This window comes from Mytilus edulis, chromosome 4 (assembly GCF_963676685.1).
Source record: "Mytilus edulis chromosome 4, xbMytEdul2.2, whole genome shotgun sequence".
Taxonomy (NCBI): Eukaryota; Metazoa; Mollusca; class Bivalvia; order Mytilida; family Mytilidae; genus Mytilus; species Mytilus edulis.
In genome coordinates, this window is record NC_092347.1 from 37,935,750 (window position 1) to 37,962,730 (window position 26,981).

General features: G+C 31.3%; 2 protein-coding genes across 2 annotated transcripts in view; both read left to right on the forward strand.

Annotated features, from left to right (window-relative positions):
• Positions 1 to 16,653, forward strand: part of LOC139519642 (TP53-binding protein 1-like) — a 44,129-nt gene extending 27,476 nt beyond the window's left edge. The window contains exons 22-33 of the mRNA XM_071311844.1: positions 728 to 815; positions 2,208 to 2,284; positions 2,678 to 2,753; positions 5,431 to 5,631; positions 6,858 to 6,988; positions 7,598 to 7,795; positions 8,444 to 8,524; positions 9,978 to 10,124; positions 10,919 to 11,016; positions 12,233 to 12,426; positions 13,212 to 13,342; positions 14,809 to 16,653. Coding sequence (XP_071167945.1) covers positions 728 to 815; positions 2,208 to 2,284; positions 2,678 to 2,753; positions 5,431 to 5,631; positions 6,858 to 6,988; positions 7,598 to 7,795; positions 8,444 to 8,524; positions 9,978 to 10,124; positions 10,919 to 11,016; positions 12,233 to 12,426; positions 13,212 to 13,342; positions 14,809 to 14,996 — 1,610 coding nt within the window. The 3' untranslated portion in view covers positions 14,997 to 16,653. The remainder of the gene's footprint in view (positions 1 to 727; positions 816 to 2,207; positions 2,285 to 2,677; positions 2,754 to 5,430; positions 5,632 to 6,857; positions 6,989 to 7,597; positions 7,796 to 8,443; positions 8,525 to 9,977; positions 10,125 to 10,918; positions 11,017 to 12,232; positions 12,427 to 13,211; positions 13,343 to 14,808) is intronic.
• Positions 16,654 to 26,325: 9,672 nt separating this feature from the next.
• The window catches only part of LOC139519643 (salivary peroxidase/catechol oxidase-like), a 41,104-nt gene continuing 40,448 nt past the window's right edge, over positions 26,326 to 26,981 (forward strand). The window contains exon 1 of the mRNA XM_071311848.1: positions 26,326 to 26,428. The gene's annotated coding sequence lies outside the window, so the exon portion shown is untranslated. The remainder of the gene's footprint in view (positions 26,429 to 26,981) is intronic.

The following is a 26,981-nucleotide window of genomic DNA, read 5'->3' on the forward strand; positions in this document are numbered from 1 at the left end:
TATTATGCTCAATACAACGGATCTAGAGTTTGATGAGAAACATAGAAATTGTACAAAGAATTCCTTTTAAATCCCATGATTTTTCATGAAGGGTTAATCTAAAATATCCAGAGCTACCATAGTTATATGACTAAAATTTAAAATGATGGGAACCATTTTAGTACAAGTTGTATATTTATCACATACTTTTTCTTTATTATTATGTAAACACCTACATTTCTTTTCATTTGCCTTAAGAATTAAAAAAAATAGGAATAACCAATCCTTTATTTTTGTCAGATATCATTTTGAGCAAAGCTAAGTGACAGCCTAAATTTTGGTTGAGAGTTAAAGGAATCAGGAAGTACACATGACAGACTTTGATATTTGTAATTTTAATGGATTTGATATAAATACATGTAGCTTATTCATGGCAAATGGATGTAAATGACTTTCAGAATCCCTCCACACCTAATATATTTCTTTCAGTAATTTAGTATACAAAATAATGTCACAGACATAAGTAATGCATGACCCATATTCAGAAATGGAACTTCTCATTCTACCCTCCAACCTTCATTTAAATGGAATAGCCCTAGCAGAATTTACAGGTTGAATGTTTTATTCCTGGGCACTCTATTGAATTAGTAAGAATCACATTGTTCACTATAAAGTTATTTAATCAAGCAAGCTTTAGAATTGCATCCTAAAGGTATATTCAGTTTAGATACAACCTTGTTTATTTTAGTTCCAAGAAGTGGTGAAGAGTCAGAACCTCTGTTTATATTACCAAAGCCAACAACCACTGGGTCAAGTGCCGAAAGCAATGAAATTAGGTAGGTTTTATGACCAAAGTCAACAATTGATTGATCTTGTAGAGAAAGCATGAAATTTTTAGAAATCACATGCTGTGGATTTAATATTCGTTGGATACCAATTTTCATGGATTTGGAATCGTCCTTACCCTTTTGAATTTGAATTCCAATATACAAAAAATTTAACATTTTCTATAAGAATGTATATGCAGACTTGGCAAAACAACTAAATCAAATATTCACTAAAATGCAAGATTTCCTCAATCCTTGAAAATAAATGAATCCACAGTACATCAGAATATCTTACTGTTATATGGCATCCTTGTATCTTACGTCTCATACTTATGAAATTATTAAGTCTTCAATCATCAATACAAATTCAAATAGTTAAGATGTCATTGTTCTATACTTTCTGTTTTAAGTATACAAACCAGTTTACAATATTGGTACTGTTACCAGAAAAAATACATTTGAACGGGACACTTTAGTGCATTTTCAAGGATTTTAAGAAGATTTGATGAGGGAGAGAATTGGAACATAGAGTAGGTTTCAACTTCAAAAACCAATTAGTGAACCTTAGAAGGTTTTGCCATCCATTCAATTAATTTGCCGTAGAAAGTTTTTAAAGAACTCACACATTAAAGCACACTGAAGTGTTGTGATGTTTCCTCTATATAGAAGGCTTTAGGCCACAATTAAAAATATTATGGTTTGCCCAAACCCTACCCAAAGGTTGAGACAGTTGGAAGGTAGGTAGGCATTTTCTTATTCTTTTTTTCAAAGAGAGAAATTGAAGTACCGGGTGTTTATTAGTCTTCATGCCTATCTGATAAAAAAAAAACTTCTTCAAATCAGGACAATAAAAGAATTTAAGTAGGCAGCTTTTGTCTGGGTAGGTAGCGTTTGGGCAAACAAACCTATTCTTTTTTATGGCCTTATACTTTATTTAGTAAGGAACTTCTAGGTTACTAGATTTTGCATTTGAGTTGTTGAACATTTTATCAGGGCCTTTTATAGCTGATTGTAAGATATGGGTTTTAATCAGTGTTGAAAGCTGTTGACTGACCCATAGTTGCTTACATCCACATCATTTAGACTGTTAATTTTGTTGCAAAATAGAAAAGTAACATCAAACATTTAATCCGTTACAAATCTTGGGGAAAATATACAGCTTCATATTTTCTTTACACGACAAACTCATCGGAAAATAGTAAAATTTCCCCCCAAACCACACTGATTAAATGTTTGATTTTACTTCTTTACCTTGCTCTTAATTGAATGAGTACCAGGATGTTGTAGGTAACCTGTCGAAAAATAATATAAATCGAAGTCATAAGTCAGTTATATGATAATAGTCTTAGTTCATCTGCAATCATACCACACCTCCTTAATTGTATATTGTTATGATTTCAGCCCAGAGATACCATACCAGGACCAAGCTGTGTCCACCACTAAGCCAGACAAAGTTGAAGTGACATCAAAAGAAATAGGTGATGGTTGAATAATAATTAGAACACTTTGCTTATCATGCATGTGTCCAATATGAATTAAGCTATTTGTGTATCTTTTCAAATTCCAAGTAGACAATCACTGCAAACTTTGTTTTATCAACAACAAAAAATTATCTATTGTGTTTTTAACTTATCTTTTATAGATTAAACCAAGATTTGATATTAATTTAACACATATTATATCCTGTGAATTCATTTATTATCTTTGATTCAAATTCATAGACTGATGAAAATCATATTTATGTGGATATTTGATTTCATGGTTTTGCTAAAATCTTCATACGAAAAATGCTTCATAAATTAGAATTAGTTAAAATCAAGAAATTAAATCAGTTATCATCATTTAAACTTAATATGATTTATGAATTACAGATGCAAGAATAATGGCAAAGTGGAAGGACACTCACTTTTATCCTGGCGTTATAAAGGAAGTTTTAGGAAAATCAAGGTTTGTGAATTGGATTGAAGGTTTATGACATATATAACTCACTTTTATCCTGGTGTTATAAAGGAAGTTTTAGGAAAATCAAGTTATGTGAATTGGATTGAAGGTTTAGGCCATATATATTGCAACCCTATCATAGTTTTCCACAGATTCATCTGTAAGTTACCTGTCCATTTAAACTTTTGTAAGTTCTATTGTCCCATCTAACAAATACAATAGCTAAATTTCTTGCAAGAGAAATCTATCACTGACTGATTAATTTACCTGAACAAAAAATTGAACTGTCAATGATGGAAATACATGTACAAATAAGTAATTATAAAATTGCATGTGATGTTGTATTTATTCAATCAATAACACATTTTCAATTTGTTTGATATAAACACTGATTTAAAAATTAAAAGTTGATTTCTGATAAAATTTCAACATTCTAACTATTAAAATTTGCTTTATTTAAGTCTGTTCACAAAATGATAATGTTTAAATAAAGGTCTATACATAAATGTATTCTTTATAACTGAACAACCACAATAAAAATGCAAATTCTTTAAAACATAAATATGCATGCAGTAGTTAAAAAAAAATCAGAAATAAACTTTAAATCAGTGCTTATATTGAACAGATTGAAAATATTTTATTGAAATTGAATACATACTGTATCACATGCAGTTTATGTGGGTTTATACATGTATTTCAATCAACAAAGAAGATTTTTTTTTGGTCAGTCAAATTAATCAATGAGTGATAGATTTCTCCTAGAAGAAATTTAAATGTCCAAGTGAATAAACTACACAGAGAACAATAGACAGGTAAACTTGCAAAAGTTTAAATACCTTGGTCAAGAGCAGACGACTCTGTGGTAAACTTTCATTTGGTTCGCAATAACACATTTAGAAATATATATATATGTGTACTACAATAGAATTAACATAGATTTGAAAAAGAGTTTCTGAAACTCAGCACAAGATTAACTGACATTCCATGTCATGAAATTAGAAAATCTAATAAATTTTCATAAAACTGTGTTTCACCATCGAAAACATTTTAGCAAATAGAATAATTGTTTCTGATATGGTGTAAGTTTGATACTAGTTATTATTATCTTGATTTTATGGTTACAATGAAGAACTGATTTCACATTTGAATAAAAATGTATGATTCTCAGGGGAAATAAGTCCTGTCTATTCATTCCTCTGACGTCAAATACATTAGGTGTTGTCAAGATGCTGTCAAGGATGTTGCATCAAAATGAACCAAGATCACATAGAAAAAAAAAAATTGCATACATTTTCTACTTTATTCACATGTCAATGTACTGTAGATTCATTTAAACCGTAGGCACCAATTTTCTTGGATTGAGGAAATGTTGTCATTGAGTGGATATTTGATTTGATTTAATTTTGAAGCTCTAAGAACATTTGTACTTCATTTAACATTTCAATTCATGGTTTACCTGTAATCACTAAATCTACAAAAAAAATGATAACTCTCGAATAATAATGAATCCAAAGTAATAATCCCAGAATTTAACTAAATACTATACATTGAACTTATGACATGAATGTGGTGATTCACACATTTGTAATATGCAGTCATGAAATACATGTTTTGTGTTGACTATTTTTTTTGCAGGTTTAATGTCACAAATTAGCAATATTTGTTTTTTATACCCCCGCTTTAAAAAGGGGGGGTATACTGTTTTACCTCTGTCTGTCAGTCCGTCCGTCAGTCAGTCCGTCCCATGAAACTTTCGTCACATTTTTCTCAGGAACTACACATCCACCCTTTCTGTAATTTGGTATCAACATTTATATATGTCAGCCATACCGTGTGATGCGTTTTCAGATTCATCACTTGACAACTTCCTGTTTACCGAACACTTGTCTGATTTTACACATGATAGCCAAGTTGAAAAATTTCGTCACATTTTTCTCAGGAACTACAATACAAGGATTTCTGAAATTTGGTTTCAGGATTTATATAAGTCAGCTATACCGTGTGATGCGTTTTCAGATTCATCACTCGACAACTTCCTGTTTACCGAACACTTGTATGATTTTACACATGATAGCCAAGTTGAAAATTTTCTTCACATTTTTCTCAGGAACTACAATACAAGGATTTCTGAAATTTGGTTTCAGGATTTATATAAGTCAGCTATACCGTGTGATGCGTTTTCAGATTCATCACTCGACAACTTCCTGTTTACCGAACACTTGTATGATTTTACACATGATAGCCAAGTTGAAAAATTTTCATCACATTTTTCTCAGGAACTACAATACAAGAATTTCTGAAATTTGGTTTCAGGATTTATATAAGTCAGGTATACCGTGTGATGCGTTTTCAGATTCATCACTCGACTACTTCCTGTTTACCGAACACTTGTATGATTTTACACATGATAACCAAGTTAAAAATTTTCGTCACATTTTTCTCAGGAACTACAATACAAGGATTTCTGAAATTTGGTTTCAGGATTTTTATAAGTCAGCTATACCGTGTGATGCGTTTTCAGATTCATCACTCGACAACTTCCTGTTTACGGAACACTTGCATATTTTTACACTATTAATATTATCCACTTGCGGCGGGGGTATCATCAGTGAGCAGTAGCTCGCAGTTTCACTTGTTTTTTCTATTTATGCTGATATGGTCATTTTACAATGTTTTCTTTCAGATATAAAGTAAGATTTGATGATGGTGATGTTCTTGTTATAAAAGGCTGTGATATACTTTTGATAGACAAGTTACCTGTTAGTCAACCAGTGATGGTTCTATCTAAAGATGGCTATTTTTATCCTGGTACCATAACAGAGGAAACAGAGAAAGGGAATGTAATTCAGTATACAGTACTCCAAGGAAATGGTCAGAGTGCAAAGTAAGTATATAACTTGCTGTTCGGTGCGAGCTAAGGCTCCGTGTTGAAAGCTGTACTTTGAACTATAATTGTTTTCTTTTTACACATTGTGACTTGGATTGAGAGTTGTTTATTTGGCATTCATATCACATCTTCTTATTTCTATATACATAAGAAGTAAAATCAAAAGTACAGCTGATTTAAACAAGAACAGCAGAGAGAAGAGCTCAAAATTCTTTCACCTGATTCCATTCCACCACCACTTTGAATATGATAAAGTCAATATTAAAACAAGGATATGTTGTATGATTACCAATGAGACAACTATTTATATTCCAGAAGACAAAGATGTAAGCAATTATATATGTCCCTGTATGGCTTCCAACAATGAGCAAAAACCAATACTGTATAGTAAGCTGTGAAAAAAAACATTTAAATCAAATAAAATTTATACACACAATCGACCCTATTTCAATTCTAGGAAATATTTAAGAAAACATTCAATTCTTATAATGACATTCTATCTTATATGTAATAAATCCAGCTTTCTGTTTGTTTCCTATGCATTATTGTCATCAGAAGTACATTGCACCAGCAGTCATGAATGTTGCATTGTATTGGAAAATAAAATACAAATATGGAATGCCTCAAAATAACATATTCTGATGAAACTTACATGTAATATTGTTACAATCTGTTGAAAGGCAAACATTGCATACTTAAGTATTAATTGCATTGTCACCTGAACTTTTGTGTCTTTTACAACAAAGTTCAATAAGTTAGACTTTGGTATTAATATCCATCTTCATTCTAGGTGTTTCTTTCATTTTACAATGTGCAGATTGTCTATGACTTATTTGCAATGCATAATACTCACATATCAACACAAAAAAATGGTTTTACTAAGTCTAAGTGTGAAGTAGATTTTCCAGGAAAATACTGTGTATAAAAAAAGAGGATGTTGTATGCTTGCCAATGAGATAACAAGAGACCAAATGACACAGAAATTAACAACTATAGGTCATTGTACAGCCCATACTGCATAGTCTGCTGTAAAAGGCTTCGAAATGACAAATGTAAAACAACTAAAACAAGAAAACTAACAGCCTTATTAGTGTTAAAAAAATGAACAAAAAACAAACATGTAACAGCAGATAATGACAACCAGTCAAATTTGCTGTTTCATTGACAGAAATCTTTATTTGCTCACATATGAGAGATATGATTATTGGTGTTTACTTTACCAGGTTCAGATCCAGTCAAGTTATACTTAGTGAGGACCAGGCTGCCTGTCTCATAGCAGACTTACAATGTCGACTTGGTGATCAGTCTGAAGACACTGAAGAACCTACTGTGCACAATGCTAATGTTAGCTTAGGTAAGTAAAGCAATGTACACAGTAAAACAGGAAGGTTAAACTGCAGTGAAAGTAAAACACATGTCAAAATAATTTTACGCCAAAAAATGCTTATAAGGGTTTTAATGATTTCCCTAAAGGTTGTAGAAATTTGATAAATCATTGTCTTTTAAACAGCCATTTGCATTTCGTTTTCAAAATTAATAATTGTACATTTGTTAACTGTATTGAAAAAAGTCTGGAAACTTGACACACCACAATTTGACCTCTACATTTCTAGTAAAACCTTCAAAAATATCCTAATTTATAGTAAAAGAAGGGCAAAGATACCAGAGGGACATTCAAACTCTTAGATCAAAAACAACGATATGGCTTCAAAAAGAAAAGGACAAACAGAAAAACAATGATACACAAGACACAACATAGAAAACAGAAGACTAAGCAAAACGAACCCCTAAAAAAACTGGGGGTAATCTCAGGTTCTTCAGTACATGTCATATCTTCAATGAAATTAATATGCAAAAGCCACAATTAGATTTTGTAGGAAATAAAATTAGCAAACCTTCAATGAAAAATCGACTTAAGTTGCATGTAGGAAAGTTCTTTATCATGTTTATATTTATTTTATAGAAAATTTAGTAATGGGAAAGAGAAGGAAAGAGAGTAGATATGAACAATTAAACATGTCAACTGAGGAGCCAAAGCCAGGACCTAGCAGTATAAAGAAGAGTAAAACTCCTTTTTCTCCCACTCCTGGAAAAAGAAAAAAGATTTCCGGACCTTCTACCAGTACGCCAAGAGTTGCCAAACGTAGGAAAATAGAAGGAGGTACTATATTGAAATAATTCAAGGGCTTTTCAATTAAGATGTTTGTTGGATGGTAGGAATGTAAATCCAAAACACTCCCACTACCATCATGCTTTCTTTAAATTTTGCATTTATACAGTTAATGGACCTTCTACCATTATTGACCCAAGATCAATGTTCAAAATAAAACAGAATTTGTGTCTCTACTTTTGTTACATCTACAAAAAGACATGTTCTAATTTATAATTCTAATCGAAATAAATGAAAAGAAAAGAAAATAACTTAAAGATAATCAATGTTTATTTGCAGTTTAAAAGGGAACAAATGTAATGAAATTTGGTCCTCTCAAATTTAATATATCCTTTTTATATCTTCCAAAATTTATAGATGTAATTCTTCAATGATCTATTAAAGCAAAAAAAATGCCGTATTTGTAGTATTAGATATTTTGATGTGTATTGTTGAATTTTTCAGTGCATAATTTATAGAAATTGTATATCTGATAGCATGATCACTACAGATAAATATTTTGCAAAACTTTTATATATAGATATTGATGGTATTGTCTCACTTAGGGCTATTGCTTTTATAGGCATCAGTGGTGTCAGTAATTGTTAATAGTTTATATAAAACAATTTGTTCAGCATCTTTGAATGGTTTTAATTTTAGATGCTGCTACTGAGTCAACTACCCCTCCTAGTGGAGATACATCCCCAATATCACATAGAAGATCTCCTCGGAAAGGGAAAGGTAATTTTAACTGTATTTTCTTTTTTGAAATTTAGGTAATATTTCGGAGTCCCTCTTTCGTTTAATTATTTTCCTTATTAAAGTTGTTTTATAAGAAATAAATTCTAGTTTATCATTCTTATTTTCAAAACTTCTTCTTTTCGTTTTTAGTACACACCTGTGGTAAAATATGAATATATTGCTTGGGCTGTTCCCATCATACTCCCAACTCATACACTTTTAATGAGCTACCTGATGTCATTAAACAATGACCTAAGAATATCAGCATTTTATTGGAAAATGCACAATTGTAAAAGGCATATCACCACAACAAGGAAACATAAAGGAACAATAAAATTGAGAATGGAAATGGGGAATTTGTCAAAGAGACAACAACCCGACCAAATAAAAACAACAGCAGAGGGTCACCAACAGGTCTTCAATGTAGCGAGAAATTCCCGCACCCGGAGGCGTCCCTCAGCTGGCCCCTAAACAAATATATACTAGTCCAGTGATAATGAACGCCATACTAATTTCCAAATTGTACACAAGAAACTAAAATTAAAATAATACAAGACTAACAAAGGCCAGAGGCTCCTGACTTGGGACAGGCGCAAAAATGCGGCGGGGTTAAACATGTTTGTGAGATCTCAACCCTCCCCCTATACCTCTAACCAATGTAGAAAAGTAAAGGATAAAATGTATTATAAGCCATTATTTCAACATATAAGTAAAATAATCATCTAAGTTTATCCAAAGCTAAATACGTTTTGATAGTTGAAGCATGTCACTAGTTCAGTTTGCTCCCTTATTTTATGTCAATGTAATTGTGTGTTTATTGAAGGAAACAGCAAATATTTGCTTTTGTTTAGAGTGCTTCCATCCAAAATAATTGCCATATTTATTATATTAGAATGAAAATAATTCATTAGGGCTAGAATTATTTCTTAAGTCGTCCATGCTATTTTCATGTGCCCACTGAAATGGATGAAGCATTCAGCAACTTTCAGTTTGCCTGAACTAAAACTTCTACACAAAGCTTATTGCTACAAAATACAGATTAAGTTCGAATTTGGTGGCCTCACTTTTACTTTTCTAGATTTATGCCCGTTTACAAATGGAAAAATTGCTGACTTATTTGTTTCCGTTCTTTTACAAGTTTGCCTCGCCCAGATGTTATAAAACTTGTATGCAATGCTTTTGCCAAAAGATGCAGATCAAGTATGAATTTGGGTAGCGTCATTTTTACCTTTCTTGAGCTATGTCCCTTTATAATGTAATATGCAAGCAAGAGGCATCATCTGTGTCCCATGGACATATTCCCAATTTGTAACTATAATAATGAAAATGTAAGAACATGACAAATATTATTCACAACACTGTAAGTATGTGGAAAGAGGTACCTGTTATTGCAAATATAATTGTAAGATCTTACTTTGAACATTAATTAAAATATTTTTATCCATTTATAAAGGTCCAGCTAATTTACCACAGAAATTATTCCAAGGAATGTACTTCATGTTCACCCAGGTAAAGAAAACATACGATATTGTAGCAAGAGAGAAAGAGATGTTACGAGACTCTGCACAAGAGACGTCTGCTGAGGAAAGTGGTCCTGATGGTATGTTTGTGTCACAACTAAAATACTATAAATTCAGAAATAATTGCGATAATTCAAACTCTCATTTTGAAGTTTTTTATATGAATTTAACAGGATTTTTCTCAATATCGCAAAAATTATGATCGAATTTAAGTCTTAAATGACAAAATCGCAATGATAAATGCAAGCTATAATTTCTGACTAAACAGTATCTGTGATTAAGACTTGGTCATTTTTATACTTGTGATACTTCTGGCAGGACTAAAAAATCTCTATTTTTAAGTCCTCTTCCATCCTTCCCATTTATGATTCATTTCTTCCGTTTTCTATTAAGTATCAACCACAAAAGAATTGTCTGTTTTTATTTTTTCATTTATAAGGCCAAACTCCAGCTGAAAATTCTCAAATCTCCAGTTGTAAATAAACAACTTTGTAAAATAAATGATTTATTAGGTGGTTAAATTTACACAAATTTTGTTGAGAATTGGAAGGGTTTTTTTTCTGATTTCATCTCATTTATGCAATGATAAATTTATACTGTGGTGCAATCCTTAAAAATATTTGCATATTAATTTTTTATCTGATTTTTTTTATCCATAACTTTCCCAAGGAAATTCCATTGGGGAACTGTTTAAATTGGATTTATTAAAATTTGATGGAAGTCGACCAAAGTGTAGTATACTTTTTAAAGAGAGATAACTCTGTTTTGACTAGTTTTAGCAAAGTTGAGTGGATTTTACTTTTCATTATTTTTGGGAGCAGTGATATTGATATTAGTTATTAGTTAGTTAGTTATTTCTTTTTTTTTTTTTTAGATGAAGAGAAGGTTCCATTTGATAAAGACTTCTTGAAAAGCCAAATAACGAGAGAAGGAGGAATCATATTGGATAAAATAAACAGCAGTTTTTTACAGGTACTTTTTATGTAGAATGTGAAATAGTTTCATGAATTTATATACATGTGGTGTATGTTGTTGCAAAATATATATAGATGTTAAGTTTGATTTAAAAAGAATATTCTGGGATATTTGAATCAGAAACTTTAAATTTATACAGTATTGAATATTAATGAATATACAAAAAAAAGGACTGATGTGTAAAATAAAAAGCAAATGTTCTATGTCAGTAAATCACATGTGTTTTCAAAACTGATGAAAAAATTTTAAAAATGTATTACTAGTACAATATGTTTTGATTTATTGACTCTATGATTATGTAAATAGAATAAATGCAAGTATAAAAAACTATTTTAACAAAAAGACATCTGTTTGATGCTACACTCCTTACATACTTATCATTTGTTGTGTGTCACTATTATTGGTATACATGTATCCAGAATGACTTGTGTAAACCATCAACTTTTGACAAGTTAATGGAAGGAAAAAATAAAATCATTTAAAGACTTGATTAATTCAAGTACTTCAGAATTTTTATACAACTGCAAATATTTGTTTTGGTCCGTATAATGCTATTACACATTTGGTTTCAGGACAATAACTTTAGTTTAAATGAATGTATACCTAGAAGTTTCAATACCACAAAAGGAAGGTTGGGATGGATATTGGGAGTCTTGGTATCAACAGTTAAGAATTATGGGCCAAAAATAAAATTGTATAACAAGGTTCCACACTTCAAAGGGAAGGCTTGGATTGAGTTTAAAGAGGGGGAGGGGCTTCAATCTTTTTAAGGGGTTCATATTTTATTTTTATTTTTTCAAAAAAAATCAAATTTCAAGAAGAAATCTTCAATTGAACAGTATTTCGCATTAGATTTTAAAGATCTTTGACCATTGCGACATTTAGGAGTTAACTGTACACAAAAACTAAAACTACATCTTTCAATCAGTTTCTTAAATGGTCACTTCAATTTGAATTTTATTTAGAGTTATTTAAGTTTTTTAAACCAACTGTTGGGTATTAAATTCTCAGATGAAACAACTTGATTCAAATGACCTTATATTTACCAGAGTTCCATCTGAGCTATTTTGGTTTCAAAAATCCTTCATTAAAAAGATCTTGATAGAATTCAAATTGACCACTTGCGAGAAAGTTAAAGAATCAAAGCAATGTCTGAAATATTTTACTGTTCTTGTATTATTGATTGCTTTTAAATTGCCATGAAATATTTCAGAACAAATCATCAGTGTTCCTGATATCAAATTCATATGTACGGACTGTCAAGTATTTCCAAGCATTAGCAGCAGGCTATCCCTGTGTGTCACATCGATGGATTTTAGACTCTGTATCACAGCAAACACTTCTAGATTATAAATCCTATATGTTACAAGCAGGAATCAGTATAGAGAAGAAAAAGAAAGTAGAATGGTATGTTAACATTTTCCCCCCGCTGATACACATAATTAATATGGCTTCTACTAACGAAAGCTCTATTTGGAGCTAATGTGTTTTGAGACCTCTTTTGTCGGTACACTTTTCCTATATTGCCTAGAATGGTATATTACCTCAAGCATTAAAGTCTGGAAAAAAATCTATTTGTTTTGACTGAACTGGAAAAATCAAGTAATTTGTTTTTTTTAAACGGTTGGTTCATTATTATTCACTGAATACCATCTTTCATGGGTTAAGGTTGACCTCTCAATCAAATATTCAAAGAATAAAATTGAGAATGGAAATTGGGAATGTGTCAAAGAGACAATAATCTGACCAAGGAGCAGAGAACTCCTGAAGGCCACCAATGGGTCATCAACACAGCGAGAAAATCCCCTTCCCAGAGGCGTCTTCACCTTAACAAAAAATTGTACTAGTTCAGTTTTACAGAGATATATTTATGGTAATCTCTGAGTAATTTTTTATCCTACAATTCATTGATGTAGTACTAGGCAGTCCAGTAACATTTAGGTCTCCATGACCTACATTTCTGGTAAATGTAACTTTGTTTTTTGAGAAACTAAATTGTTAGCTATCAATTTTTTCAAGTTTAATAGCTTGATTCATTTACTTAACAAGAGCTGGAGCTTATTTCTGATTCGAAAAAAAATTGGGAAACTCTTCTACCGAATTGAGTAGTATTAACTAATTGCAAAAAACATTTGTGACCATATTCCTGACATATGCAATTATTATTCAATATGTGTTTTTACTTTGTCTAGGAATGCACATAGAGGAGATTTAAAGGATATGACAATAATGTTAGAGGGTGAGAATTTGGTAGAATGGTCTAATATATTGGAAATAGCTGGGGCAAATATAGTCAAGAAATTACACAGCAGAAGAGCAACTGGTATGGTTTTATAGTATTATAAACATGATATTATAATGCAACATTGTTTTTTTTATTTTTATTTTCATTCCCATTACAAAATGCAAAAATTTCAACCATATCAAATGTGTTTGTTTCATAAACTGATTTCCTCAACAAAAACCAAATGTTTAATTGTTGAAAGTTAATTTCCATTCTTTTAATAAAGACTAGAACACACCCGTGATATCGCGGGTCCGTGACTGATATATGACTATGCGTATGCCTTATTTTAGTATTGGTATTGTCATCTGATAAAGTCATGCCGATTATAACATGTATAAGGTGCACAGTTTTCTCTGCTTTCAAAATCTTTCTGTTTAAACCCGTCGACCTTGAACCTTCAATTATTGGTAATATTAATAATTTGGAAAACAAAAGGGCCTGGAATGGAGTATTTTTTACTCAACAGTATACAGCAAAATTATAAATACACTGTTTGGTGGTGCGCCTGTCAGATGCGGAACGTACAGATAAGGTAATAGGTAACAGGTGAATATACTATTGGTATCGGTGTCGGACTCGATCCAGAACTTCTTAATTATTGGCAATATTAATTACGTGGAAAACAAATGGGCCTAGAGTGGTGTAATTTTTAATCAACACCATTGTACTATATAAGTTATATATAAAGTTGAATTCTTTGATTCATCGGTTTTACGTGATGACGGCTGACAAATTGGACCTCGTAATTTTAGTATTATAGATATAAACTACAATGTAATTTGTTCTATATTTAACTGTAAATATACCAGCAACTATATATTTTCTTTGTCCTCAATACATACAGCATCCTGTTATACTTTAATATTTACATTGAAGAAGCAAATCTGGCTTTTCCTTGTTAATTGTTGTCAAATTTTTGTTTCTTTTTCTTTTCCTTAGACATATCCGTGTTCACAATTTCATATCAAATGGTCTGAGAACACAATAATTTCTTAGTGCATTTCTTTTAGAACATAAATCCCACCTGTGCTTTCTCAAAGAAACTTTTACAGTGTGTTGTACTACTTTTGGGACAAATTATATCAAAATTATAGAAAACTTCATCGGCTCTAACTCAAAATATGGACAATTTTATGTTTAGGGCGTCTTGAAATCTTTTGACAGCTTCCGAAGTGCTAATTTTCAACCTTTTTCAGCTGGACCAAATCACTACTTTCCTTTAAAATTCTGGACCTAAATTTTTTAACAGTGTAATTTCACCCCCCTACTTGCAATTTGAGGCATTAAACATGGAGAAATAAATTTGGAAGGGGTATACAAATTAATGGCAAGTAACCCACTGTCAACACTAGGGACTATATTCGTGAACAACGAAAATCAAGGGACGACAATTGTGGTCTCAGACCAAATAAGATTAAATATTGTTTTCACTGGTGGTGGAAGATTAGATTTAGTTGATTAGATAAACTGTAAAAATAGCTTTATATGATATATATTTACAGATGAAATTGTGCAAGTTGTAGTGACAGACAATTCTTGTAAACCCCAGATTCTACGATCAGCCAGAACATTAAAAATTCCTGTAGTATCAACTGAGTGGTTAATTCAGTGTTTAATCAACGGTCATCTTATGGACTTCACTGGACATCCTATGTATGATTATGACTATATTGATAGTCAAGTGATATGAGACATCAAATTTTTATGGATATTTCCGGTTTTGCTTTGTGTTGTACAATGATATGTTGGACAATTCATGGACAACTGGTGGATTTTAATGAGTAATTCATTATTCTGAAGCAACTGATGGACTTTGCTGGATGTCTCAGATATCACTATGCCATTACACCGCTTTGTTGGAATGAAATGAGTAAATCGTGGCTCACAGTGTGAAAGTAACAAGTAAATCATGGCTCACAGTGTGAAAGTAACGAGTAAATCATGGCTCACAGTGTGAAAGTAACGAGTAAATCATGGTTTACTCACAGTTATATATATTTCATACTACATTAATAACTGATATACTTTGCTTGATGACTCAGATATCACTATGCCATTGCATTACTTTTTTACTTTATTCATGGAAAAGTGATAAACCATAATGAATAAATCAGGGCTCACTCTCAGAATGGTTTATATTTCACTATTCATTGACAACTGATGGAATTAACTGAATGCTGCAAATATCACTTTGCCATACCAATTCTTTTATAGGTTCATGGTGGAAAACTGATGGACTTTTCTGGGAACCTATAGTGGAATATTGATCGACTACAATTTAAATACATTGAAATGATTAAGAAGCTGTAGGCATCAGCAGTATGATAATAATGAGAAAAAAACACAATTTCAAATCTGACTCTTTTTATCAATTTTTACATAAATGATGTGAATTCTTCTTTAAAGTCATGTTTTTCAAGATCATTTTTTAAACTTAAATTATTTACAATTTAATTCATCATGAAAATGATATCATAATGTGTCATAAGAATGATTTATCATGTTAAAGGATATAATGGAAAAGAGTCAAGACAGAAAATTTGATTGAATTATATACCTGATTATATGTGTGACTAACTTTCTTACAATATCTTGATTTTAATTTTCTCTCCATTGAAGTTTTAAAAAAAGTGATTGCTATTTTACAAAATTGCTGTTCCTGTATCTTTTAGCTATATAATTTTAACTATATGAATGGTTGACTTGTAGCATTTTGTATGATAATCAAAAGATATGAAAGATGATTTCTCGGTGCACAAGTTAAGGAACCTAGAAAGCTCATTAGTTAAATTGGAATTTGCTCAATCAAACTATTTCCATTATTGTTTAATTTTGTTTTCTGTTTATGTTGGTGCTTTTCAAGAAAATTTGACTGAATAGGTTAAATGACTACCTGGAGATAATTACAGCTTCCAGTGATCTTTTATGGGTGAGTCACGGTGACTGTCTCTTTAATAAAACCAAGATATGTAATTTTTATAAAATGTTTGTTTTTGTTCACTATGAATGCATGATGGTAATATAGAAAAGAAACAATTATCATATGTACTATTGATATTAATCAATCATTAGATATGATTATTTTAGTAATGGTTTTAAGATTATTATTGTTTGTTTTGTTGTTAGTTATGATACAGTGTTAAATGTAATAATTATTTTATATTTTCTTACATTTTTAATAATGTTTTTTGTTTTAAATGTTCCTGTATCAGTAATGAATTAATAACAACACTTTTAACTGTCACAAACTGTTCATGCTAATTAGAAATGTTGATCATGTTGATAGGTGCTAATGATTTTTGTTTGTGTTTGTATAGTATATTAAAGATGATTGCATTTGGAATTGATCTGATGTTTAGTTCACTTTGTTCTCTTTCAATTGATGAATTGTTTATTTTAGTATACTTTCGATCTATTTTTATACTACCGCAAAAACAAATTTGCGTAGTGTAATGCTATCGTGTGGTCTCCGTCTTTGCCTGAAGACGCATTTAGTTTCTCGAGAATAACTTTAGTTTTAGTGAATGGATCTCTATACATTTTTATCTGAAGGTTCAATACCACTAAAGGAAGGTTGGGATTGATTTTTGTTGGGTCATGGTCCCAAAAGTTTAGGAATTAGGTGCCAAAAATAAGCATTTTTGTAGTTTTCAAACATTAACTTGTGTTTAAGTTTATAAATCTCTCTGAAATTATACCACAAGTTTCCAAACCATGAAGGGATGGTTAGTATTGCATTTGGAGGGTTTTGGCTCAAAATGTTTTGGAATTAGGGGCAAAAAAAGGGGAAAAACTATGTTTTTCTGGTCAATGGACAATTAAGACAATTTAAAAGCAGTGTAAGGGAGGTAATTCAAAAACATTTAACATACAATGTTTGGTATGTTCGAATTTACCTCCCATACACTACTTGTAAATTATGCATAAAGAAATGTCAGGTTTTGGACTAATTGCAAAAATAAAAGGGGGTTGGTGTTAGTTTTCAATTTTTTTTCTCCAAATTTCTTAAATTCTAAACTTTGTAAGATCTTGACATTTGTTCTGTGTCAGAAACCCATATTATGTCAAAAATTTGATCACAATCCAAATTCTGAGCTGTATCAAGCTTGAATGTTGTGTCCATACTTGCCCCAACTGTTCAGGGTTCGACATCTGCGTTCGTATAAAGCTGTGCCCTGCGGAGCCCCTGGTTATTTGTGATGAACCACATTTTTTATTGCAGGGTTTTGGGTAACCAAGGATTAAAATGTTCAACAAAGTATACATTTTCTATAGGTTTGTAAGCAATATTTTTGACAAACCTGGAAATTGAATATCTACTAGAATAAATTAATCCACAGTAGATTAATGAGGACCAGGCCTTGTGGCTGGTCACCCTATAGTGATCAGTCTGTCTGTCCATCCATCCATCCATCCATCCATAACAAATTGTGCCTGCTCTATATCTGAAGAACTGTTATGATTTCAAAGTATATTAAACAGAGAGTGTGTCATAATGTATGTACAACTTCCTAGGTCAAAATTCAAGGTCAAATACTTTGGTTTCAGTTGACGGCCCCATGACCTATGGTTAAGTTACAAATTTTTTACCACATTTTATTAACAGAGGAGCCCAAAGAGATAGATCTCATCTCAGTGATGTCATCAGCGCAAAAAGGCTATATTACATGATTGACTTAAAGGTTTTGTAATGAGTTGGCTATCCTGCAAACTCTCATAAGCTTATACTGTGACTTGACCGTTAGTGTTGCTTTCTACATATTGTAGTTTCAAAATTCTAACCAAATTTGCAATTAATTTGATCAATCCTAACTGTTGAACTGGTCAGAAATTTTAACCAACCCCTTTGGAAAACTGCAGTCAATTCTTAATTGTACGAGGGGATGAAATATTAGCTTAAAATACTTATAATTCTAATAGACTTATCTTCTGGTTCATTGCTATTGTGAAAAATAAGTCAAACGATTTCTACACATATTTTATTATTATTGTCAGGCTAAAGGTACAATTACCTAACGAATAACAATGACATATTGTAGAATCGCTGGATAAACCAATCAAATTAAAACAGTATTCCTATCACACTCTGTGCAGTGTAATAAGAGAAATATCTCTTTCTGCAAGAAATAAATAACAAGCCACAACCATAAGAGAAATGCCGCCTGTTGTATATGATCATAGAATAACTAATATATTTTGAAAATAACAGACCGCAGTTGACATTAATACACTTGATATTGAATGGTCTTGTGTAACACTATTGTTTAAAGTCATCATAATTTTGGTACTAAGGCTCAATTTCAGGTGGTAAATGTAAAATCATTTTATTCATTATTTACTTAGTAGAATATTCCAGTAAATTGTATGTGTAATACAATAGATGGTATTAGTTCCTAAAAATTATTAATCATCCTGGATAATATCATTATTAGCTACATAGGCTTTATTTAACCCAATCAGAAAAAACATCCAGAGATGAACAACATCTTAACAGCATTGGCTGTTTTTGATTGGCTGTTTTTGAAAACAGTATTTGATATGGTGTTATTTAATAACACAATATCAACCATCATCCAATATAATCCTACCAGCAGAGCTCTTGAAATTATATTTGTATTAAAACTGATAATACAAAAGAAGAATGATTGTAATTGGAAATTGTAATTGTTGGTTACAAATCTTGTCACTCTGTGTTGTATTATTTCCACCTTCTTACCTGGCCCATGTCAGCTATTCCCATCACTTATTTCCCCGAGGGTATCACCAACCCAGTAGTCAGCTCTTCTGTGTTGACTTGAGTTATCATTGATATGAAAATACTTAAAAGTCGAAAATAAACGGACAATGCCATGGCTAAATAAGAAACAGACCAACACGAAAACAGAAAAACTATAGTATGCAAAACACAACATAGAATACTAAAGACTGAGCAACACAAACCCTACGAAAACTTGTGGTAGTCACAGGTGGGTTAGCAGATCCTTCTCCACATGTGATACATGCCGTGTTGCTCCTGTTAGTACTACCCCCGATGTAAGCCTTATTCGGTAGGTCACATTTGGGAAAAGGGGACAGGATTGTAGTTACGACACGAGGAACATATCCACAATCATCTGTTAAACAGATATTCGCTATCTGTAATGAATAATAGCTGTAAAAGAAAATCTTTAACATTTTCATTATGTCTGTGTTTTTGTCTTGCCTTGGTGGAGTCAAGGTGAGACAAGGCTATGCTGTTGTCGACAGCAGCGCATTCAACAACATATAAGTTTGTGATTAGGTCTGGTTTTTGATTAGTCTTTAGTTTTCTATGTTGTGTCTTGCGTACTATTATTTGTCTGTTTGTCTTTGTCTTTTTTAGCAATAGCGTTGTCAGTTTATTTTCGATCTATGATTTTGAGTGTCCCTCTGGTATCTTTTCCCCCTATTAAATGGCGAACCACTAGTGCTAGGCCAATGCTATTTGGTATGCAGTTTTATTAGACTCGGCACATCTTATTACCATGAAGATTATTTGGTCCATTGACTGAATATTTGCATAACATACATATTAAAGTATTGCTATTTTAGTTTCAACATTTGCATTCTCAAAATAACAAATAGACGAGAACAAGCTCTGTGTTAGAATGAAATTCAAAACAGTGTGGCTGTGGCCATTGATTGACACATTAAAGTCATCCATTGACTGGGAAAATTTACGTGAACGTTTTTCTGTAACGACCACTGTTCACGACGTACCTACGATAGACATTTAAACTGTGGGGTCACCAAAGGTTTCTTAACGCCTTTAATTATAAAATGATTAAATCAGGAATAACCTTTATGTTTTGATTTATATAATTGATATAAATCAAAACATCGTGTTATTTCTGATTAATTTTTCGAATAACTTTATTAAGGTGTTGAGTACCTTTAGTGACCCCATAGTTTAAGTGTCTTTAAAAAGTACACAGTGAGCAGTGGTCGTTACATACAAACGTTCACCTAAATTGTCCCAGTCAATGGATGAATTTAATGTGTCAATCAATGGCCACAGCCACACTGTTTTGAATTTCATTCTAACAGTTTATTTCCCTTTTCAGAGCTCCCCTCTGAATTGATATGTTCAATTTGGACCAAATGAATGATCCATATAGTATCTACTATCTAGTATAATATTTTTTTTTATTTTCCTATGTCAATCATCAAATATGGCTTCAATGGTAAAATACTTTGATTTTCTTATTCTTGGAAAAATATAATTGACAGAAAATCTGGCAATGTAAAAGTGCTCATATTATCATGATCTATTATATCAGATAGGTAGAAACTCTAAAATTTAATTGTAAAAACAAAAATAATGGCATTTGAAGATTTCAATATGACAAACCATTGGATGACTCTTTAAATAGTTATCAGCCATAAATAATCAGATATATAAGATCTACAAACATGATTATACAAACAAAACTGTTGGGTGACCCTCAAGGAGTTGTAGCTTGACTTTCAATGACAATATTTGTACACTTACTGTCGATGTATAATTTTCAAATATCTATGAAACTAATTAAACAATTTCAACCAAACGTGGGTAGTATGATCCTTCTGGTTTCTGGTATAAAGTTTGTTCAGACTACATAAATGCTCAAGATGTAAAGATCCACCTAGTTCCTATTTTCACCATAATTGTACGAGTCTTAGGAGTAATTGTGCTTTTCCTAAATATTCTGAAAATTGAAATAGATGGGTAGAACATGTCAGTCCTTAAGTGGCATTAGCTACGAAATATAGAAAAAGAACAAGTATGATATTTTGTTGTTCAAACATTAATGAAAGTGAAACAGTGGAGTTGTGATTCCCTTTTTACAGCAAGTTTGGTTCAGCTTTGTCATAATAAGCAAATACGTTAATGAATTAATCACTTGACTTTCAAGTGAACAATTCGACGTATTAAATCCGTATTTATGTGAACTTCTATTGAATCATTTAGCTAGAAATTGGTAACGCATGAACTGGACATGTTCAGCTATAAAAGAAAATGGATGTCAACATTGAAAGTGAAACAAAGGTAAACCATTTGTTTGACTGATTCGATCTATTATAAAGTAAAATCACAAAAATACTGAACTCCGTAGAAAATTCAAAACGAAAAATCCCTAGGCAAATGGCAAAATCAAAACCTCAAACACATCAAACGACTGGAAAGCAACCGTCATATTCCTAACCTGGTACAGTCATTTTCTTGGTTTTGTAGCTAGTTTAACCTCTCACTTGTATGATAGTCGTACAAAATTCTATTATATTGACAACGATTTGTGAAAAAAATCAAAGGACATAATAGGTAAAAATGTCAAAAATAAGGATAGAGCAGTCAACATTGTGTTATTATCTTATTCACTATTAAAAAAACAGATGTATAAACAAACATTAAGCATGGTACAATAACACGATGCAGGGATGTATAAGTACAGAGCCACTTCATATGTCACAAAGAAACACTAAAAAGGCACACAGAAAAAGAACAATAACAAAATAGAAAGACAGAAATACAAAAAATATCATAGAACAATCACAGAATGACGGGGATGTATAAGTACAAAGTCACGTCAAATGGATACCACCAAAAGCAGAGACTAAACAGTAAAAGTAATATTCATAAAGACAAATGAAAAAAATACTAAAATATGTTATTAAAATGATAAACAACGTTAGTACCCAGAATTTGTACTTCAAGACCTTCTTATATTATTTGTGAAGTTGATACGGAATATACTTCAACAATGCATATTTACACAGGTAAAAACGATTATTTACATGTTTTCGTAACCTGTATTGTGAAATCAAACAGACCTTTAAAAAACCGTATTGCGCGAGTTTGCTATTTATTTATATGTTTATATGAAGTATTATAAACGTCGGCGGTCTTTGGGTCGCATCGATGTTTTATAAGATGGTCTAGACTAAAACACACACAAAATTCTGAGTCTATCGAGTATACGAATCTTAAATTGTTTGTCATACTTTTTATAATTTGGATATACGTTTTAGTATCTTAGTCGAATATGAGAATTTCAGTCTAATCAGTAAACATGAATTTGACAGCTAATGACCCTTTTAGCGGTTAATGTTCATTAAAAAGAATATTTTTAACAATTTTTATTGCCATTTATCTCTTGAACAAGACAATATAAATAAAAACTGTTAACAGCAAAAATGACGGGTAATACACGATAAACATGGGAAAAAATATAGTTAATACTATTGGCTAGCTGAGTCTTTATATGAGTTGACCGACCGTGCAAGGGCTGTATAGCCAGTCAAGGTCGTTAAAAACATCCATTTGTTGTATATGAGTTGATATAATTAAAACAGGTTTTTTTTACTTATTTTTGTCATACTTGATCATACTTCGACCTAGTCAAAAAACCGAGTCTCATGTGTGCTATATCCGCCAGTGACCAGCGTCAATAATGCATAAGTTTATGATAAGGTCATGCAGTGTATACAAAACTACTAGTGATAGGTAAATTATAATTGGAATGCAGTGGTCCATTTCATTTCCATTGAGATTATTTGGACCTGCTATATAGTCCTCTTCTATTGACTTTGAATGTTTTGCATATTTTACATGTTAAAAGTCTGTGATAGATCATTTTAAGGTGAACCACTCATGTTAAACACATTATTTTCAGTTGTAAGTCTTTTTCCATTGACATTATATGATTGACCTTGTCCCATCATCATGGTTCATTGACTTTGTTAAATTTTTGCGTAGTTTTCATAATAAAGTGTGTGTTTAGGTTAGTTAAGATATGACCACTCGTGCTGATTCTATATGGTATGTGGTATGCAGTTTTATAAGAATTGACATTTTCCATATTCGTGTAGGTTATTTAGCCCTTCAGTTACGGTTCATAGACTGCAAGTTTAGCTTAGTTTACATGGTTTAATATTGCATTTTAATTTCATATTCATAATACTATCATAATTACATAAAAAAAAACCGAGATCGTGTAAAGAAATATCTTAATGTTTAGCCAATTATCTGAAAACTGTTATAGACTAGTAAAAACACACAATTTTAGTCGACTTCTTGTGTTTTTGAATTATCTCGGCAAAATTAAAGATGGACACAGTCTTTGTACTGCAAACATTTTAAGCAATACAACATTTACGAAAATAATATAGTTGGTTGTTATCTGTTGGATGGATCCAGCCTCTTGTTTTCTAGATATCATCATATTCTAGATGATATCTTAAGGACAGCAATACAAATTTTAATAATCTTGGAGGTTTCCATTTGAGATTGTTGCCCAGTGGAAACTCTTCAAATTCCTTGGATTGTTTATTCAGAAAAATCTAGATTCTTTAAAAATACCTATCAAGTAAATTGTTTCGTTTAGTCTTATATGACAAGATATTCAAAGTTTTAGCTATTTTTCGAGCAAACATTCACACCGAGATGAAAAATGTTAAAACACACACTGATAATTACACTTCTACTCTGAGATTAATAAATAGGAACACACCGAGATTAATAACTTTTAAAGAAATGCACACTGAAGATGAAATGTTTAATTTATAGAAAACAGTAGTTTACTGACATTTAAATCTCATTAAATTTGTAAATATCGGATCTAAAGGCTCTTTTAAGGAAGATTGACAACCCGAACCGTCCTTCGTGGCAACTTACTTTTCCTTGTTTTTGTGTAAAAAAAAGACGAATGATATACTAAATGGGAATTTAAACAATATCGAAAAACAATCATGGCAAAACAAATACAAATTATTCTCATAAAATACTTGAGACGCAGCAACGCGAACCTCAATCACAATTGTAACATATACGTTACTTCAACTCATGTGGCAAAGTACATGCACGAGCGTAACATATTGATTGAAATACGAAAACACAAAACAACGGAGCAGTTGATTGATACTGCTGATAAATGGGAAGTTGCAAATTGGAGAGTTAAAATTATCACGATATTCATAGATTATAGATGGAACTGGACCATCTCTCTCGATATCGAAGAAAAAATTAAGAATGAGACGGACTTTATACTTTAATAGTATCCTTAATATAAAGTTCATGGGGATTTACGAGATGTATGCACTTATTTAAATGTGAGTTATTTATAAATGCCTTTTCATTTTGTCTTTGAAAATGTTTCGAATGATTTCTGTTTCAGGTTTGTATAAAAGCAAATCTACCAGTAGTGGTGCGCAAATAGTGCTCATTGAAATTACAAAGGTCATATCACCCGATACAAATATAAAAATAGACATAAATCGATTTTATTTACACATCAAAACTAACAAGGATGAAAAGATCTACAAAAAAATCTAATTCTCGAAATTCCCAAAGGGTTTGTCGTAGGAGGTTTATGTTTTAGTTAATGATGATAATTGGTTTTTGCGTTTTATTAATAATATTATAAATTGGTCTGGTGGAAATAATTTTGCTGACATGAGTTTTCGTGAAAAGTTCTTTTGGTTAATGACCTGTGAGGTCATATCCCTATTAAAACATTTTAATAATTTTGTTTATACTCAATGTTGATAATTTAATGCTTTCGTCATTTCATATTTTCGCATAATTCTTGCATTGATGGTTTATACACGGAGAGAATCATGTGAAGCACCTCCATGGTATCTCCTCCATGTAAATAAGCATAAGAAAAAAAATCATCTTCCCTCGGGTCATACAACCGAAAACATCCATACTTAAAAATACAAAACCTGTAAAATCTAAATGTCTAGAAAAAATTTCGTCGAAGATACTGCAAGTTGGTTAAAAGTTAAACGACTATGATTAAAAGTAAGCTTATGATTCGAAAAATGGCAACAAACGAAGTCGTTAGCAATAATTATTTATAAGTGAAAGTAACCTAGTAGGAATATACAGTTGTTCTTATAAAATACATAAAAAAAATCAGATGTTATGTTAACATTCAAACAGTTGCTATGAGGAGGAGTGTTGACCTTCAAAAAAGTGATCAAAAATTGATTTTCATGGGGTTTTGTCTTGTTTTGTTTTTGCAATGGTCTTGTAAGCTTTATTACGCCGTCATCATCTTTCCTCATTATTGATGTTAAACATCACTTTTCCTCACTTTTGGCTATTGTTTGGAGGTCAGTTTGTACAGGATTAAATGATTAAACCTTAGACAGAGAAACTTGCAATAACAGGCAGTTATTAAGATCTGAGTCAAAAGCACTCGCCTGCGCCACGTGTTGTTCGAACCTGAAACTAACAGTGTTGACATGCTAATGATACAGTAGGTGAAATACTCAGGCTTCTCAACTACCGACGTCCCGTGACAGGTTGGTCCCCTCGATGGAAACAATATTTACTTTTTGACGTCATGATTGACGTAGATGTTTTGTCTGCAGAACACATTCTAATAGGGAACTCAGACAGTTGTCCTTGTGTCATGATAAAGCCTTGTTTATTACATCATATCTCCTTAAATATTCACGTTTCTAACATGTGTAAACGATCTGTTTACTTGGGTCATGTCAACCATCACATTTCAGGATAACAATTGAACGAAAGTGCACTTGTCCAATAAACAAGGCTATTTTTATATTTTACACGTTAATTTAGATATAAGACAGAAAGACTATCCTATTTAGGTAACGTTGAATTACATTTCTCCAAATGTTGGTTTTTCACATCTAATTTGCCCATAAAATTTTAAATATAATCAGAATGAAGGTTAATTCTGAATGCGATATTCTTATCTTGATTGCAATAATATTTTTTTACACATGCTTATGATTTCTTCACCAATATCGCCGATTTTATTTTGCCTCGCACTACTCGACAAAGAAAACCGCTGCTCACAAGATCGTGAAATATAATATTTAATTCATAGAAAATTTGGTTTATGAATTGTTATTATATCAAAAAACACTGATAAAGTATAAATACAACGTACAAACAACTGAAAATAAAAGAAATCAAAATAGGAAAAAACATTATTTTCAATCCAAACCTTTTGTACTTGTAACATGTAGAGCTATACATCAATCAAATCTACTGTCATATTTCAGATTACAATAGATTTTCTTGTCAATCATTCAAACATTTATACATATCATTGGATTGTGGTTTACCTAACTGATACTACAGAACGGGTGAGAGTTTCATTTATTTTTCTATATAATTTAATTCGGGTTTTTTCTCTCTCTCGTTAATTATTTGGTATCTTAAATATCGATACATACGATATTTCATACTTGACTAATTTTTAGTTCCCTTTGCAATCAATTCGATTTATTTTACATTTAACTTTTACTGGATATTTCAAACGATATGGTAATTTGTCCATTTCAATTAATCTTTTTGACAGGCATTAAATATCAATAAATATTAGCTTTCTATTTGATGTTTAAATCATTTTGAATATATTTAATATTACATTTATCATGTAATTTTTCTCTCTCTCGTTAATTATTTGGTATCTTAAATATCGATACATACGATATTTCATACTTGAATAATTTTTAGTTCCCTTTGCAATCAATTCGATTTATTTTACATTTAACTTTTACTGGATATTTCAAACGATATGGTAATTTGTCCATTTCAATTAATCTTTTTGACAGGCATTAAATATCAATAAATATTAGCTTTCTATTTGATGTTTAAATCATTTTGAATATAAATATTACATTTATCATGTTACTA